At 37.9% G+C, this 16,702-nt stretch overlaps 2 protein-coding genes across 4 annotated transcripts; one reads left to right on the top strand and one right to left on the bottom strand.

Moving 5' to 3' along the window:
- Positions 1-21: 21 nt before the first annotated feature.
- Positions 22-6,253, bottom strand: scyl3 (SCY1-like, kinase-like 3). Of its 3 annotated transcripts, none has more exons than XM_017407233.3 (14): positions 5,968-6,253; positions 5,694-5,871; positions 4,630-4,815; positions 4,334-4,447; positions 4,138-4,194; positions 3,944-4,046; positions 3,737-3,848; positions 3,577-3,654; positions 3,325-3,464; positions 3,048-3,238; positions 2,710-2,881; positions 2,288-2,452; positions 1,455-2,209; positions 22-667 (listed from the first exon to the last, which is right to left on the bottom strand). In XM_017407233.3, the coding sequence occupies exons 2-14, from the start codon at positions 5,859-5,861 to the stop codon at positions 617-619; spliced, it is 2,292 nt and encodes a 763-aa protein (XP_017262722.1). In that variant the 5' UTR covers positions 5,862-5,871; positions 5,968-6,253; the 3' UTR covers positions 22-616. The 3 variants fall into 3 exon arrangements, with proteins under 3 accessions (XP_017262722.1, XP_017262723.1, XP_037830051.1); XM_017407234.3 differs by having other exon boundaries at positions 5,694-5,913; positions 5,995-6,253; XM_037974123.1 differs by having other exon boundaries at positions 5,694-5,909; positions 5,995-6,253.
- A 1,475-nt stretch (positions 6,254-7,728) lies between these two features.
- lpxn (leupaxin) lies at positions 7,729-15,703 on the top strand. The gene is made up of 9 exons (XM_017407117.3): positions 7,729-7,866; positions 8,702-8,787; positions 9,166-9,230; positions 10,818-10,914; positions 11,242-11,508; positions 11,610-11,783; positions 12,228-12,309; positions 12,388-12,536; positions 14,439-15,703. The coding sequence occupies exons 1-9, from the start codon at positions 7,854-7,856 to the stop codon at positions 14,703-14,705; spliced, it is 1,200 nt and encodes a 399-aa protein (XP_017262606.1). The 5' UTR covers positions 7,729-7,853; the 3' UTR covers positions 14,706-15,703.
- Positions 15,704-16,702: the final 999 nt, after the last annotated feature.

The raw sequence follows: 16,702 nt of genomic DNA, 5'->3' as shown, positions 1-16,702 counted from the left end.
GCAGAGTGAAGCACTTTATAAAACTTTTTAAAATGTTTATTTCACCACCAACAAAAAACAAATAATTTTTTCCTACCTCACATTTATTCAGAGTGCAAGCTTTTAGTAAATCAAACTTTACTCAATTAAGAACTGTCCTTCTAAAAGTTTATGTTTAGCTCAATGCCAATAGTTGATTTGGCACATTTAAAGGAAAAAAACAAACAAAAAAAGGCTGACATTCACCTCCATTTAGGATTTATCATTTTGAGGTGATTATTGTCAATTGGCAAACAAATTATAAATGGCTTTCTTTGTCTAAATCCTGCACCATTGGACAGTCATTTTTTTCCCCCACTCAAAGCAAGTTCCTTTAGTAAATGTACTGATGGTTAAGGTCAGCAGAACATATATATATATATATATATATATATATATATATATATATATATATATATATATATATAAAAATATAAATAAAAATCAGCCCCTCCCTGTTTTTACTGCATTGCTTTACACGAGAAGCTACTTTCATTTTACTGCTCTGTGGGGAAGTGGCACTCCAGATGTGGTGCATGGATCAAAGGTCTCCAGTGGTTAGATGTTTTGCTCCGGATGGGTTTTGTGTCGAGCGTCATCACCAGGCGCTCTCCTCCCAGCCTTCGTCTCCCCAGCCGTCTGCTTCGTTCTTGAAAACAAAACAAAAAGGTAACCGGTAAGCGATCATCACTGGTTCATGTGAGAAGCTGTGTAAACATCTACTGGATACCATCAACACATGCTGTCAGCGCAGACTGCAGATGATCTTCTCATTAGCAATTAGCTTCAAATGTATTAGTTTGGCAGACCACCAACACCAGTCCTCTTTTTACTAAACTAAAGGTTCACACAACAAAGATCCAACTGGCAGCCTATAAGCCAGTTCTAGTTGCTGAATCAAAACGATGCATAAAAGAGAGCCACCACCACTGTGACGCACAGAAATAAAGTGGGGAATAAAACCAATTTATGCTCTTTGATATGGACCGTGATAAGAAGTTGCTCTATAGTGCTGATTTAAAATAGCAGGAAAAACAACTGGAAGTGTTTACAAAGCACTTGAGGTGTACAAGGAATTTCTTTTTGTCCTAAAAAACATGTTTACTAAATGAAGCAATTCCCAGAAATGCTCTAAAACTGAAAGGAGCACCAATTTGCTAACAGAAGCACAACTGACCCAGTTTATAAGTGCTTACAAGGCACTTTTTCTTTTTCTCCAAGTCATGTTAACCAGAATTATTAGAATGAATTTAATAGCAGGAGTATCTGCTAGTTTGGGGCTAACTTTTCCAAACGACAAAAGTGTTTCAGTAACAACTAGTGTAATGTGAAAAGCCTTATTATTATATTTCTACCATAAGAACTTCATTCAGTGAAAAAAACAGCAATAAAATCTGAAAAATAACCAAAAGAACTAAAAAAAAAAAAAATCAAACCTCAGACAGGTTGGCTGCTGCAAACTTGGCAGTAAGTGTTGAAGCATCAATAGATGGAGAGGCTCTAGATGGTCCTGCATCATGTCCACTTTGCTCCTCTATTGGCAGTAGAGCTGAAGAAGACAACTTAATGTCTGGCACCATATCTGCAAAGAAATCCAGTTCTGGGTCTTCCTTTACCTTTTTCTTCACCTTGATGGTAAACTCCTCCCCCAGACCCTCAGTTCCACCACTGTTCTGTGGCATTGTAGATTTGTGCTCCGATTTCTGAGAATCAGTCTTCGTTTGACCCCAGGCATCGTCCCATGATGGACAATTCTTGCTTTGCGTCGACTGGTGCAGCGCTGAAGTCAGTTTGAGGGGTTTAGAGGAACCGAGTTTCATTGTCTGAGGAGCATGTTTAACAGATGTAGTGGCGCTCCCACTGGGAGGCGTAAGAACGACTGAGTCCGCAGAGGGAGCTGTAGGGGAGAGATCTGAAGTTGGCTCAGTGTCCTCAAAGTCATCCCATGGCTCCTCTTCTGCGTTTTCTTGTGTCAGTCTGGTGCTCACTGAATTAACTCTTTCTGTGGCCTGAATGTGGATCTGTACAGGTTGTCCTTCTCTTCTTTTGCCTTCGTCACGGTCGCTCCAGTCAGGCCACTCTTCTACATTGCCCTCCAGTCTGTCAGTCTGTTCTGAACTGTACGACAGTGGCTCCATCACACTGTCCTGATGAAAGCCATTTAAGGGTAGAGACATCTGTTGATTGACATCTGGAACACAGCGGAGAAGACATGAAACTTCATCTAAAAATAGACTACAACTTCTAGAGATTAGGAAAGGGTTTTTACCTGATGTTGGTGCAATAACTCGTGGTTTCTGTTGAGAACTTGCCAAGTTGTCCATGTGACCAAGGACCAAGCCTTCAGTTCCCGATGGTCTGGGGAAGAAATTTAAAGCTTTGGCAGGCTGAGCCATCTGAAGGTGGGCGCTTCCAACAATATGAACAGGAGAAGCTAAAGAATATGGGTAAGGTAAAATTAATGTAATTCAAAAACAGACTGTCCCAATTACTGTTCATAATCAATCCAATCAACTGTCTTATTGATTTAAGTAGAAAACATTTATAAAAAACAAAAAGTGAGAAAAGTAGGTCAGAAATCTGACAAAATAAAACCCTGAAGACAATACATTGGACTGTCTTTAATTTGTTTTATTCATTTTTGTCAAAGTTAAAGGGGAAAAATTATCTGTAATTAATGTTCTTGCTTACTTTCAGGGGTGACCTCTGTAGACTTGGTAAAACTGGGTGTGGTGCGTTTAAAGACCTTTGTTCTCTCCCCTCCAACAACCACCTGAGCCCCCAGCAGAGGTACCAACACCGCCAAACTCTGCAGCGTCATGGCAACCAGAGCATCGTTGGTGTCTCTCATTCCTAACAAAATCTGCAGCCAACAACAGACAAAAGGTTACACAACTAGGGTCGCAACGAGCACAAATTTGGGTGGGGTGGGGTTGTTGGGCGAATCTCTCCCTTTGTGTTTTCACTTAAATCATCTCTCCGTTCACAAGTAAGAAGAAACTTAAACAGATTTTCTGCTGACACTTTACCTGAGGTAGGATCTGGTTTTTGAGCTCGTCATGGGAGAAGAACTCAGCGTACAGGTGGATGTGAGTCAAGAGCACAATCTGGACGTGTTCCTCTTTGACTTTGTAAAGTCTTAGAAGTTGAGGTATCACATGTTTACAGTAAAGGGCCACAGAAAGCAGACAATCTTCACTGCTACTACCGTGACTGGCATCTGTCCACACAGGTGGGAAAAAAATTACATCAATTAATCAATTCTTACTTCAGTTTTTTAGTTATGTGGAATAAAAGCCACATTACCTTTCTTTGGCCTTAGAACATGAGGCAGGAAACTCTTGACTGCCATAGGTTCTGCAAAAACGAGTGAATTGAGAAGTTTGGGAAGAAGACGTGCAGCTATCAGCTCTTCCGGAAGCGTCTGGACACGGTCTAGAAGAAACCTTAATATACACAACCAGCACATCACGGGACTGTCAAATTATGTACCTAAATGTATAAGACAGAACAACCTATATATATATATATATATATATATATAAAGAAAAAACTCACTTAAAGAATTCATTTTTTTCCTCTTCTGTCTTCAGGGTGAGACTCTTCAGAAAATTCATCACTTCTAGAAAATCATTCCTGTTCATAAAACAAATTAAAAACGTAAGTTTGAAAGCAAACGGTTGTCCAAACTGATATGAATGAGAGCAAACACACAAACCTGAAAAAGTCATGAGTCAATAAGGAGCTGAGCGAAGGTCGAGCCATGGGATCAGAGTTCAGCAGGCCGGCCTGCAGAGTTTTTGTAAGACTGTCAGAGAGCTCCTGTGACACTGGAAACCACAAAACAATGACCAGGAGAAACATTTCAGAACAGAGGTAAATTTGACAGGATGCAACCTAATTGTCTGAGGTCGTCTCTACTCACCGTAATCATTCAGGAGAGGGACGAGAGCCTCCACCATCATTCCAAAAGAGTAGCAGTCCCGAGCATGAGCATGTTTGTCTGGAAGGATTTTAAACTCTTCAACCTGTCAAAAAATATTGCGCTTAAAAAGAAAAAAAAACTTTGACGAAAATGGCAAGTTCCTATATTCACTCAACGTTTCATTTTTAACTGACCTGTTCTTCAGGAGGAACATAGCTGGCCTCTCTTGCATTCTGAATGCTAAGGAGAAACTAAGACCATCAAAAACATTAAATCGATATACTGCAAAGTGAGCCTGAAAATATCTGCTCCCTTTCATCTTTACAGCAAAAATAAATGGAAAACACAGTTCCAAACTGTTTCATGGTGATGCACTTATTGTTAGTTTACCTCAGGAGTTGCTTCAGAGAATTTGCATACAGTCTCCATGCCTCCCAGCTTCCAATGACCATCTTCACTGACAAACACAGATGAAATGCAGACGTTGTTGTGGCTCAGTTTACCCTGGTGGATGAGAAACAGTTGTTTAACACAGGCTGAAAAAGGAAACACAAAATGGAAAATAACTAGAATAAAACATTAAAAACCTCACTTCAGTTGTGTTAATTTCTAATGTAATCTTCAGCAAGTGTTTTTATATTAACCACATGTAGAAAAATGACAAAACAGCTAATTTTCTTGCTCACCCTGTCATGCAGAAAGACAAGTGCCTGCAGGATGTCGTAGATGCCTGCACAGATTTCCTCAGGGGAGAGACCGTCCAGCAGCAGCTCCAGGGGCTGCACGTGTTCTGTTACCAGATGGATGCCGCCGTCCTGCACGGAGCAGGACAGGAAGCGCAACAGACACGGGTGCCGCAGTGTCTTCAGATGCTGCAGAAAACCAAAAAACAGAAGTCAGGAAGCGTACTTGGTTCAATCTTGTATTTATTTTGTTTCTATAACCTTAGATTTTCACATGTGAAACAAAATATAAACTAGCACGTTAAAAAAAATCAAATCTCTTTTAGTATCTTTGGCTTTGTGGCAGTGGACGGTAACTGTTTGAAGCCTTTTTACATCCATTTATAGTTTGCATTAAGAGGACCTGAAACATCAGACTTACCTCATAGTTAAAGAAAACCCAGTTACTTCTTTTTTACTATGCATCAGCTAAGAATAAAGGTCTAGCTCTCTTGTCTTTGTGTGAGTACGCATGTAACAGTAATAATACATTTTATTAAAACACTTTCTGACACCTTGCAACAAAACAGGAAAATATAACAATTAAACTGGCAAACATGACAAGCAAATAAAGTAAACCAAACTAAGTAAAATATGAACATATACACAAAGCAAAAAAAGCATATTCATATTTTTCATCAAGAGAAAAGAACTAAAAGCAACTGTTTTTACTAATTAAAAATGACTGCCTTTATAGTGTTTAAGCCCCCAGAAATAGCATGTAAAGGACAAAGAAAGCTTTATTTTTACTCTTTTTAGGTGTCAATAACTAGTACTAAATTTGGAGGTGAGTTTTACATGAAGCAAAACTTGTTCTGTGCTGACACCCAATGTCATTTTAGTCTCTGCACATCACATCAGTAAGACTGAGTTGGCCAATATTTGCATTTGGGTTTTCACTGTTCAGTATAAGAATAGAGACATGAATGAATGAATGAATGAAAGATGATGAAATGCTGCTTTTGTCTCAAGGAGCTACGTGTAGACATGGCTGTGTGAGAACCCGAACGAGGCCTTGCCGTACACACCTTGGCGGCTTTGTTGACTTTGTCTTCATTGCCCCGCTTGTGAACAAACACGGAGGCAGGCTTCCCATCCTGGAGAGCCGCCGAGTACATGGTGAGTCCAGACGGCAGGGTCATGAGCGGCTCCCCCAGCAGAGTGCAGCCCCGCAGCGCACTGCTCTCCGCACCCATGGCCGCGCTTCTTCAATGGGAGCAACACCGGGACATAAATCAGCAGGACTGCCTATCGTTACAAATACATTCACAAACACCTGTTACGGATTCGGAGCGGACAAACCTGAATTACTGCACGGACTGTACCAACCGCTGGACGTGTGCTGAGTTAGCTGCTGGTGTCGGTTGCCTTTGCTGGCTAACTTCGTCGCAACGTTAGCCAGCTTGTCGATAGCTCGTTAGCCTCCAAACCGTCATGCTAATCGTAGTTTAGCCCTATTTCAAACAAATTATTTACAATATGTCAGACTGTTAAGAAACTAAAACTTATTTGCGGGTATTATAGTACACAGTTTACAGTCAAACGAGGTGATGCTAATAGCCAAGCTGCTGTAAACACAAACCTCTTCCGGTAAAAGACGAAACCACAGAGCGGGGGAGACTGTCACTTTTATTATTAGTTATTAGTACAAAGGTTAATTTATATTAAAGTTTGATTCATTCAAGTTTTTATATGAGAAATGATAAATTATATAAACATAAAATTGTTCAATAATAGAACCAGCTGTGAGTGTTGAACACGCACATAACCATTAACACCCCTGCTGTTTTACATAATGGTTGCGACCAAAGTGGTGCGAGATAACGCAATTGACTGGCAAATGATGTTGAAAGCTGAAGTAGAAACAGTTAATAAAATCTTTAAAAGCCTCTGTTGCTGTCAAGAAATGTCAAGAAACCAAAGTAATGCGTGTCTAAGCATTAGGCTCACCACTATAACAGAGATACAAGCCTGTTTGAAAAGCATGAGAATAAAAAATGGGCCATAAGTACTGAAATAAAACAGACGTTTTTACCATTTTTAATATTATATGCTTTTATAAACTATAGATTTCAGAAGAAAATGCCTTATGGTGTGGTTGGTTTTCAATTTTTACTTATAAAATGTTGACCTTTTCAGAAATTGTACAAATAAAAATGGAGATTGAGGAGAATTTGACCAGGAAGTAGGTCCCTAAAAAGTCATGGAACCTATAATATATAAATACCAAAAGTTTTTGGTTGAAACTTTCTAGATGTAAAAATGCTTTTCTAGGCATTTCAAATATTTTTGAGAATTTGAATGTTTGTGCTACTGGTTTGACAAAGCAATTATGTTGTTATCAATGCCTTCCAAGGGAGGTGTTTCAGACTCAAGGCAGATCCTGGACTTGGAGGAGAGATTGTATCTCACAGCTGGCCTGGGAACGCCCTCTGGATGAGCTGGAGGAGGTATTCCAGGAGAAGAAGTTCTGGGGATTTATTTATTTACTTTGGCACTGTTCGGATCATGCACACAGCTGAGCAATATTGCAAATGAAAAGGAGAGAATGTGAAGCATCGTCCAGATTATTTCTTGCTTTGATGAGACAAAGTCAGACATAATGCAAATATTATTGTGTTAATTTGGTGCTTTTAGTTTGAACATGTATGTAAACATTCATTACATGCTTTTATGTGTGTATTTTCACCATAAACATAAATTCTCATAAGCAAATAATTAATTTAACTTTATGCAGATGAAGCAAGTATTATTTGACAAGCAAAACATCCGTAAGTCACTGTCTCACTTTACAAATACCCATGTTATAAATAAAATCCACATACAATTGGTAGAATTGCTTCAACGTTACTAATAATATCTAAAACCTGTAATCAAATATGTACATCCATCATTCTCACAACTATTTCATACTAAAGAAAACATCCTCGGAGCACAAATGTCAGCTATAATCTCTGCTAATATCTCACTTATGCAAACTGTTGCATATTTCCTGTTCATGTAGAATCTGAAAATACAGGCCAACCGTGGAAAGTTCTTGCAAGCAACAAAATAAAAACCCTCTAGAGGAAGTGGTGGTTTCAACTTGATTGAAAAAAAAGGGCTGGTTACCCCAGTGACTAACGCACAGAAAAACACACCATCTAAGGCACACATTTTCTGGTTTTGTACTGAGAGCAGAAAGCGACATGGATGAACTCGGTAAGATATCTTTACATAACGTTTTACATAGATGATTACTTTTAAACAAAGTATACATCTGATTACTGATTTAAAATATGACTGATGTAAAAAAACTCTGTTTATTGAGAATATTTGCACAACTCATGTGCTGTACTGTGTTTACTGTACTTAGTTAGGTTTTCTTGTATCACTTATACATTGTTTTTATGGTTCTTACTGTTTCTTTAGTTGCATTTTCAACACACATGTGTCTTTCTAAATGCTCTTAAAGATGATCTAACAGGTAATAGTAACTGTACCAGTCAAAATAAACCAATTTAATAAGCTCAAAAGAAAAGCAAGGGCTTTCAACTCACAAGAATAAAAGCAGCTTATTTTAGTTTCACCATAATAAATGCTTTCTGATCTGCTTTTAGCTGAACTTTCTTTATATTATTTGTTTTACCAAACATTATTTTGACTTTCTGTTACAGATACCAGTGTAATTGTTGCAAAAAGTGCTGATAATGTGTGTTTTTATTCTTATTCTTCTTTTTCTGTTGATGTGTGGTTATGAAATTTGCAAAGAAAGTTGTATTTGGTTCAGTATCCATACCCCAGATTCTTGTGACAAGATCACAAGTTTCACTTCTGCAACATGTGTCATCACTTCCTGAGGAAGTCGATGTAACTAAAACAACCTGAGTTCACTGGCACAGGAAATATTTCACTCTGCACAAATCATAAATGTACTGTTAAAACACGAAGGGATCAGTGAGACAGAACAATGTGTTCAGTTGTTGTGGAAACATTGAGCTGTACGCATGTTAGATGATGACTGGTTAGAAGATATCTGTTCTTTATCTTGCCACAGATTTGCTGTTAGAGGAGCTGGACCTAAATTCATCAGGTTCAGACAGCACTAAAGAAAACAGAAACAAAGATATGCCTGATGGAGAGGTGAGCAAAAAATCACAAAAACTGGAGAAATTCAATTTTCTGCAAAAATGCAGTGTGGATGCAGAGTGCTGAATGAGTTTGATAAAATTTGTTGAAGAATAAAAGTTTTTATAGTTAAAACAAGCAGAACAATAGCTAAAGTTAGTAAAACAATAACTAAAAGCTAAAATGAGCAAAATTGTTGCTAAAAGCTAAACTGAACCAAACCATAACCAAAAGCCTGAATAAGCAAAACCGTAGCTACAAGTTATGATATATGAATGGTTAAATTAGCACAAAGCAGGTGGGAGTGAGTATTTCTATCCAACTGAACGATCAGCAGTTTAAAATGAAATAAAGGCATCACAATCCTGAAGCATAACTTGTATTTTTTTGCAGGATTCAGGTGCAGATACTGCTGAATTCAGTATGAAGGATAAAAGGTCCAGCTCAAATGTCTACAGGTGAGGAACAAACTCGAAGCGTTTGTTGGCCCCTGCTGAAAATTATCAATATGTAAACAGCAAAGAAAAAAAAATAGGAAACTACTTAAAAAACTGTTACAGATGATTTTAAAATTTGGTTGTTCTAATATAAAGCAACTTCACGGAAAAGAGGACTAAACTTCAAATATTTCTCATAAGTGTCAGAATTGTAAATAACGTCAGAGTTGAAGCATTACTTCTTTTCAAAGCCTTTGCACCACATTGTGGAAACAAGTGGTTTCCAAAAGAAACTTTGGAATGTAGTGTAAAAAATGTACTCTGTAGGTTTTTATTAGTACTTTTCTATATATGTTCCTTTCATCATCTTGAAAACTTCCATGACTCTGTATTGTAAATCACATAAACAAAGAGTACTTTTGAAAGTATTGTTAATATGTTACATTTAATACCAGAAGATAAGAATTCAAAAACAAACAGAAGCAGGAAAGCCCAAATGACAGAAACAAAACAAAACAGAGCTAATTCAGAGCCCATCTGGCGCAACAGGATAAAAAAAAAAACAAAACAAGAAGACTTTGGTAACAACGAGTACCAATGGAGTAACTGAAGGAAGTTATGAGAAATAACTGCTGGTAATCAAAAAAGCAATGAGGTGACACAGAAAAAAAAGATAAATAGTAACTAACCAGAAGGGATAAGCTTAAAAAATTATTAAACAAAGTTAAGAACTGAAGAAGATTTTTTCCTGAAAGATCAACGCCACCCCGCCCACACACACACACACACACACAAATAAGTAAACATACTGTATATTAGCAAGATCCTACAATGTCCCGGATTGTTTTGAGCCAAAGCTAATTTCAAACTCTTTGAGAAAAGAAGCAAGACAACTGTCCTGCATGGATCCTAATTTAAAATTTACTTTGGAAATTGTGTGTCTGTATGTTGCATAATGTGAGGAACTGTCTCAGTTCACAGCTGACAGCTGACAGCTATCACCACACAGCTGAGACGCCAACATCTATGATTCACTTCATTATTTTGGAGCGGCACGTATAACCACCCAGACCAGACCTTTTTCAGAAAAAGTTCCTATTTCAACAAGACATCTTCACTTCCACCTTAACAAACACATATCGTAGCAGCATGACCTAGTTGTGAAACAGATATTAAATTGAATGGGTGTTTATATAAGGCCATTTTATGTCCTATCTTTATATCTCTAGGCCATTCTGAATGAAATAGGTAGGTTTAAGGGATTTTTAAGTCCATATATTCTGTTTCTATTTGAATTAAATTGCTTTAATGGTACTGCTTTCTGTGTTTTCTCAGTATTATCTGTATTATAATTACATAAATTAATTTAATATATTTACATTAAATAATTATATAATTGGTAGGCTACTTTCACTGATTCAGAATCACAATTTATTTGGGTAAAACCTAAACTCATAAACTGAACCCTAAATGATCAAGTAGTCTCTAATTTTTTTATCACCATTGTAATGTGTTTGTTTGATTTGGTTAGTGTGAATTGATAAGATTTCAGAATTTCAAGTATCGTGCTTTAATTTACTGTTTAGTTTGTCTCTTTATTGAACTCAGTGACCTGCCAGCTCCTGTGCCAGCTTCTGATGATCCTGACTCACCCACTCAAGAACTGGACTTTATCCTGCAAGACTTATTGGGACTAGCAGAAGGGGTCAGTATTGTCTACACATCCTCAAATAACTGTAAATCAACATAAACTGATGTTTTATTTACAACGAATGCACATATTCTCATGAAAAGTTTAACACTGTACAATGAAATTATATATTTTTTTAAAGTAATGTTGAACATGTTAAGGAGAGAGCAGTGAAGGTGCACTGATGTGGTTTTAAATCTGAAAGAAATGAACAAGGTTGAACAATAGAGGGCAGCATAGTACTGAAATCAACACCCTTTAGCTCCAAGTAAGACAGTACTGGAGTTTTTTTTAAATATATATAATATATATGTATTTGTGTGTGTGTTTATTCTTGTTTAGGAACACTTGCCTTCAACAACTCCTCCACCACTGACAGAAAAACAGTCTATAAATAGGAAAACAGATAATGAAAAACAGGAGAAAACGCAGGGAAGCAGCAGAAGCGGTAGTCCAGCAGATTCAAGTGAGACAGCCTCAGCCCAGAGACAGAAAACAGACACCATAGATGACCTCCTGGGAGGGCTGAGCTCTGACCTGGAGAAGATTGGTGTGCGCACCACTGCAAAAGGCCACTGCACCGCGTGCAACAAATGCATTGTGGGAAAGGTAGGGTGCAGAACACTGAGACACACGAAGAAGAATTTAAACAAATTAAAAACCAGTCTAAAGCTTTCATGTCTTTATCTACCTCATTTTTTTTCTTTTAGATGATCACAGCCCTGGGCAAAGTGTGGCATCTTGAGCACTTTGTTTGTGTGGTCTGTAAGGAGGAGCTGAGCAAGACGGGCTTCTTTGAGAGAGAGGGACAGCCGTACTGTGACAAAGACTACCATCATCTGTTCTCCCCGAAATGCGCCTACTGCAAGGGGCCAATTCTGCATGTAATGGAGCACTGAAAGATAAAAGAAACATTGTCTCCACATCAAACAAATGCAACACTGCAGAATGCATCTTACTCGTAATACTCTTGTAGAATCTAAATACAGCAATATATACTTTAATTTGTTCAGTCAGATTGTATCCACACAATGATCTTTAGAAGATTGGATGATGACATGCTGTAAGATGTAGTTATTTTTTTCTTAGACTAGCCCACATGCTTTGCTAATAAATAAAAGGCAAAACCATATTGGGGTTTCTCAGACTGGGCTCACATCACGCTGCAGACCAAAGACATAAATCAGGAACTAATGTGACGTCTTCTGTAATTCTCTTCATGTGGTCTCTTCAATTGGCCTTTTTAAATATGCGGTGTGAGACATACCTTACTTAGTAACCTTTAAGGGAAGTGGAATAAGATGTTATATTTCTGGCTTGTTTATCAGAACATCCTGACAGCTCTGGACAAGACCTGGCACCCGGAGCACTTCTTCTGCACACACTGCGGAAACCGCTTTGACTCAGAAGGTAAAAAAGCAGGAAAATCAATTTCCCTCTGCTGGAGGAGTTTAGCACACAATTAGGTTTATCCTTTACCTATCTTAGGTTTTCTGGAGAAGGACGGGAAACCGTACTGCTGTAAGGACTTCTACCAGCTCTTTGCTCCAAAGTGCTCGGGCTGCGGAGAGTCAGTGAGGGAGAACTACCTGACTGCAGCCAACGGCACCTGGCATCCAGAGTGCTTTGTCTGCGCGGTGAGCCTCTCACACAGACCACACACACACTGCTCTGGCTCGCGTACAAGCCTGAGAATGAATGAGAAAGATACCCACACACTTGCTTTGTTTGCATCGTTTTGACCGCAGGCCTGATGAAAACCATATGCCTGATTAATATGTTGCAGTTGAAATGATGCAGATAAATCCCTCTATGAGGGTATCTTTTATATCCTTCTCAAAGCTACTTCTGTGCACAGCAGCTGGTCAAATATTGCCCAAATAGCACTTTCTACCTCAATGTGTAAAATATGAAAAGCTCTCAGAAATGGCCCTGTCGAAAGTAGAAGTCTCCAAACAAGTACGCTTAACACCTTAAAGGAAGAGTTCAGATCTTTTGAAAAAGGGTTTTGTAGAAAGATTATAAACAAATAATGTCTTATATGTTGTAGATAGCTCTGTAACTGACCTCAGTTTGAAAAAAAAAACCAAATTCATTCTGACATGATTGACAAGTTGAAGGCTAGTTCGTGCAGGACTGTTTTAATTGGACATTTGCTTTTCAAGCTTCTTAGTAATAAACCATTTATCCAAACTGAGGTCAGTTGAAAAGCTATCTACAACAAGTAAGACTTTTACAGAACCCCACTTCAAAAGATCAATTTATTTTTTTAAACTGATTGTTATTCACACCATTACGCAAATGATTAATACACCATTCATTATTTACCACCACATACTTCCAAACGGCAAAATATAAACATTTTATTTTGCATTTATGAGTGTTTCTTGCCATTGGACAGGAGGTCAAGCAGTTTATAAAAGGATAAGGTGAACAAATTGATTAGAACTAATTTGTGAAGGAGAAAACTTTAGTTCCTAAAGTTGTATGATTGGGATTTGTATATCTAGTTTGACTGCAGCTTATTCTTCTCAACTGTAAAGATTTCTGTTGCATGAGTCATTAGCCTCCAAACTCCCAATAAAAAGCTGGGGCTCCTCTGGTGGCAAAGTTGTTAAAAAGATTTACACAGTGTTATTCTTATTACAAAGTGGCTAACTATTATTTGGAATAGCCACTTAATCATTGCCATGAAAATGTTGTAACATGATCAAACATGCATTTTTTTCAGTGGAATTATTTTAAACATCACAAATTTTGAATAACTGATTTATTTTTTTCTGTAGCTGACTTATTAAACAGAGGTGTTACTTTTGTCATAAATAGATTGTTCCACAGGCGTTCCAACTGGCCCCAGAGTTGTGCTCGTATCCTTACCGCTGCAGCTTACTGGCACATAATAAATGAAACACAGACAGCGGTAATGTTAGGAGTTGCACCTGTGCTTTTACTGCCACAAAATGACAAAAAGTCTGCCAAAAGAAACATCTGTAATCATATTTCGAACAAATCCAGTGACGCTGCTGTGTCGAATGTCTGGTTTCAGTTTCTGTTTAAGCTGTTGACTGGAACACGGCTGCAAATCAGAGTTTTTAAATATCTAAGGGATTTACTGTCATTTTATAATGTTTGGTCATATTTTATAAGTCAAATCACAAGTTTGCAGATTCACAAATACAACAGGATTTTTACATTTAAAGTTAGATTACAGCCATATTTTGCTTTACATTATAAGCATGAGTTATTTTAAATGTATTTTCATAAAACGTCTCTTATTATCTCCTATTATTAGAGTTGTAGATGTACATCTAGGGATGACTTTCAGAAAGTTTATGAGATATTTTTCCAACAGACAGTTTAGACCGTTAGAGACGGGTGATAATAAAATCAGCTATGCATGATTCTAAAAAGTTAAAACAGAAAAATAAACATTTTGTCTGTATTGTTTTGCAGACATTAAACTTGTGAACTCTGTGACACCACGCCTTGTTTTGCCTCCATCACTTTCCTTATCTTCTTCTTCTGCTCTTTTTTTCCAGGACTGCTTGAAGCCCTTCACCGACGGCTGCTTCATGGAGTTGAACGGTCGACCCCTCTGTGCCCTGCACTTTCACTCCAGGCAGGGCACGCTGTGCGGTGGCTGCGGCAAGCCCATCACGGGCCGCTGCATCTCTGCTCTTGAGCGCAAGTTTCATCCCGAGCACTTTGTGTGCGCCTTCTGTCTGCGGCAGCTCAGCCAGGGCATCTTCAAGGAGCAGAAAGGGAAGCCTTACTGTTCGGTTTGCTTCAACAAACTCTTTTTGTGATATAATTTACAGCAAGTAACACACATATGTTGCAGCCGACACAACTGTCATTGTAGGGAATACTGTTTGGCATAAATAATAAATTAAAATGGGGGAACTGCATTATTCCAATACATCACATGAAAAGGATGCATTTTTATTCTTAAATATTTTTTGAGTTTTACATCTGACTGAAACATCTTAAAGGCCTAAAATAAGCAAATAGATCAGACTTATCTTTGTCATTAATGGATTGTGTAGTCAGTGTCACAGATAAGTTAATACTATCAGGATTTTAGCACACAAATAAATATTTTTAATGCAGAAAGCACCGGATAATTGGTTGTGTCTGTGACACTTGGTTCAAATTTTATGGGATTTCATACAAAGTGACTGCATCAAATATACAACTGGAGACAGATAAACTCAGAATTTAATCCATGGTTCCTGTTATGCTGCTCTCAGTGTGCCTTAAGACTTGGCAGTCTGGAAATACTTTCCCCCAGTTTGAGGCTTTTTGTCAGGGCGTTTGTCTTTGTGGCCTGATCGCTTGTCTTGGCATTGACTGGCATGGAATGGCCATGCCAACTTGTGATTCCTCTTCCTCTTGGCCACTGGCAGGAACTGGAGCCAGACATCCTCTTCACCCTCCACACAGGCTCCTTTATGGCTGCTTATAGATGATTAATGAATGTGGTGAAGTTAACAAAGGTAGTTTCAGAAGGCGCTCCGTCACATCCAGCATCTCTTCAGAAACTCCATTTTTGGCTGTTGAGAGATGAACAAACCACAAAGTGTTTTAATATTTTGGCAGATTTAGACTCATTTTGTGATGGACTGATTTATATATATATATATATATATATAGTTTTAGTTTCCCAGTGCAGGACCTATATGTAATGATAAGACCAACGTTCTTATAATGGAAATGTTTCATTCATTTGATTTCTTTGCCATTTTTGCAGATTTAAATTATAATAAACTTTGTGTTTTGCACCTAATAAAATGCTCAAACATCATTGATTGCAGGAAGCGCCTAAATTTTATCCTACTGTGTATTATAAAATCATTTTATTCCATCAAGTCAGCAAGAGAGTTGATTTGGAAAAAGCAGTACACCAGCTGAGGATTGTTTGCACCTCCATACTGTGTATGGGTGCATGCTGAGCCCCTCCTGCAGCTCATGTTTCAGCTACTTTCTTCAGCTGACTCAACATAACAATAACAGCAGTTGGGAAGTTTTGTAAAATATTTTATAAAATGTAGTTGATTGTCATACTGTACAACTATTAAAAATCACAACAATAAAAAGGCACAGAAAAAGTACTTCTTCTGCAAATTATGATAAAGTATCAATCATAAATAAGCAAACTTTTGTCTGTACAGTTTTTGGTGTTCTTGCCAATGCCAGCTACAAGCTCTCTCAGTTGGCTAGGTGGGTAGTTTCCTTAGGTTTTTCTTAAGCACGCTACATGGGCTCACTGTGTGAAGTCAGTGTGTGAGTGAATGGCATTGGGCATTAATCATGCTGTCATCACTGTCAGGCCAGGCCTGACAGGCTGTGGCAGAATGCGGACCTTGCATCATGGAAGAATTATGAGTGGATCATGTTCATTCAAATCTCCAAATCCAAAAACGTAAGTGTTTTATGAACTGCAGACTAACGCCCAGATTTCTAATGAACTTACATTCTTACTATAAATTTAAATGATTTGCTTGTTGTACAAAATGCTGGAGAAAGTGAGCTTTCCAGCATTAGTGATGCATGGCACAAAATGAACTTGGAACTGATTTCAGCCCCTAACACAACATTAAAATTTCACCCTGTAATATGTTATCTTCATTCTCACATGACACAGTTTTCCATCTGGATGAGGCCCTGGCACAACTAATCATTATTTTTAGCAGCCCTACATAAATAAAAATGATCTCTTTGGTTTAAAGATTTGTTCAGTTGTCTGAACTATGGTATAAACCAACAGTGAGTTCAAAGTCAGATGAGCAAAACAAGACACATA

This window comes from Kryptolebias marmoratus, linkage group LG24 (assembly GCF_001649575.2).
Source record: "Kryptolebias marmoratus isolate JLee-2015 linkage group LG24, ASM164957v2, whole genome shotgun sequence".
NCBI lineage: Eukaryota > Metazoa > Chordata > Actinopteri > Cyprinodontiformes > Rivulidae > Kryptolebias > Kryptolebias marmoratus.
This window is presented reverse-complemented; position numbering and strand designations above follow the sequence as displayed.

What these genes read in the sequence shown, in the direction of transcription:
- lpxn (XM_017407117.3), top strand. An exon ending in TATTGGGACTAGCAGAAGGG is followed by an intron (nt 10,915 to 11,241) that starts GTCAGTATTGTC and finishes ATTCTTGTTTAG; the next exon opens with GAACACTTGCCTTCAACAAC. An exon ending in AAACCGCTTTGACTCAGAAG is followed by an intron (nt 12,310 to 12,387) that starts GTAAAAAAGCAG and finishes TACCTATCTTAG; the next exon opens with GTTTTCTGGAGAAGGACGGG.
- scyl3 (XM_017407233.3), bottom strand. Translation starts at nt 5,861, where the DNA reads ATGGGTGCGGAGAGCAGTGCGCTGCGGGGCTGCACTCTGCTGGGGGAG. An exon ending in TCTCTGAAGCAACTCCTGAG is followed by an intron (nt 4,195 to 4,333) that starts GTAAACTAACAA and finishes TGATGGTCTTAG; the next exon opens with TTTCTCCTTAGCATTCAGAA. An exon ending in ATGTTCCTCCTGAAGAACAG is followed by an intron (nt 4,047 to 4,137) that starts GTCAGTTAAAAA and finishes ATTTTTTGACAG; the next exon opens with GTTGAAGAGTTTAAAATCCT.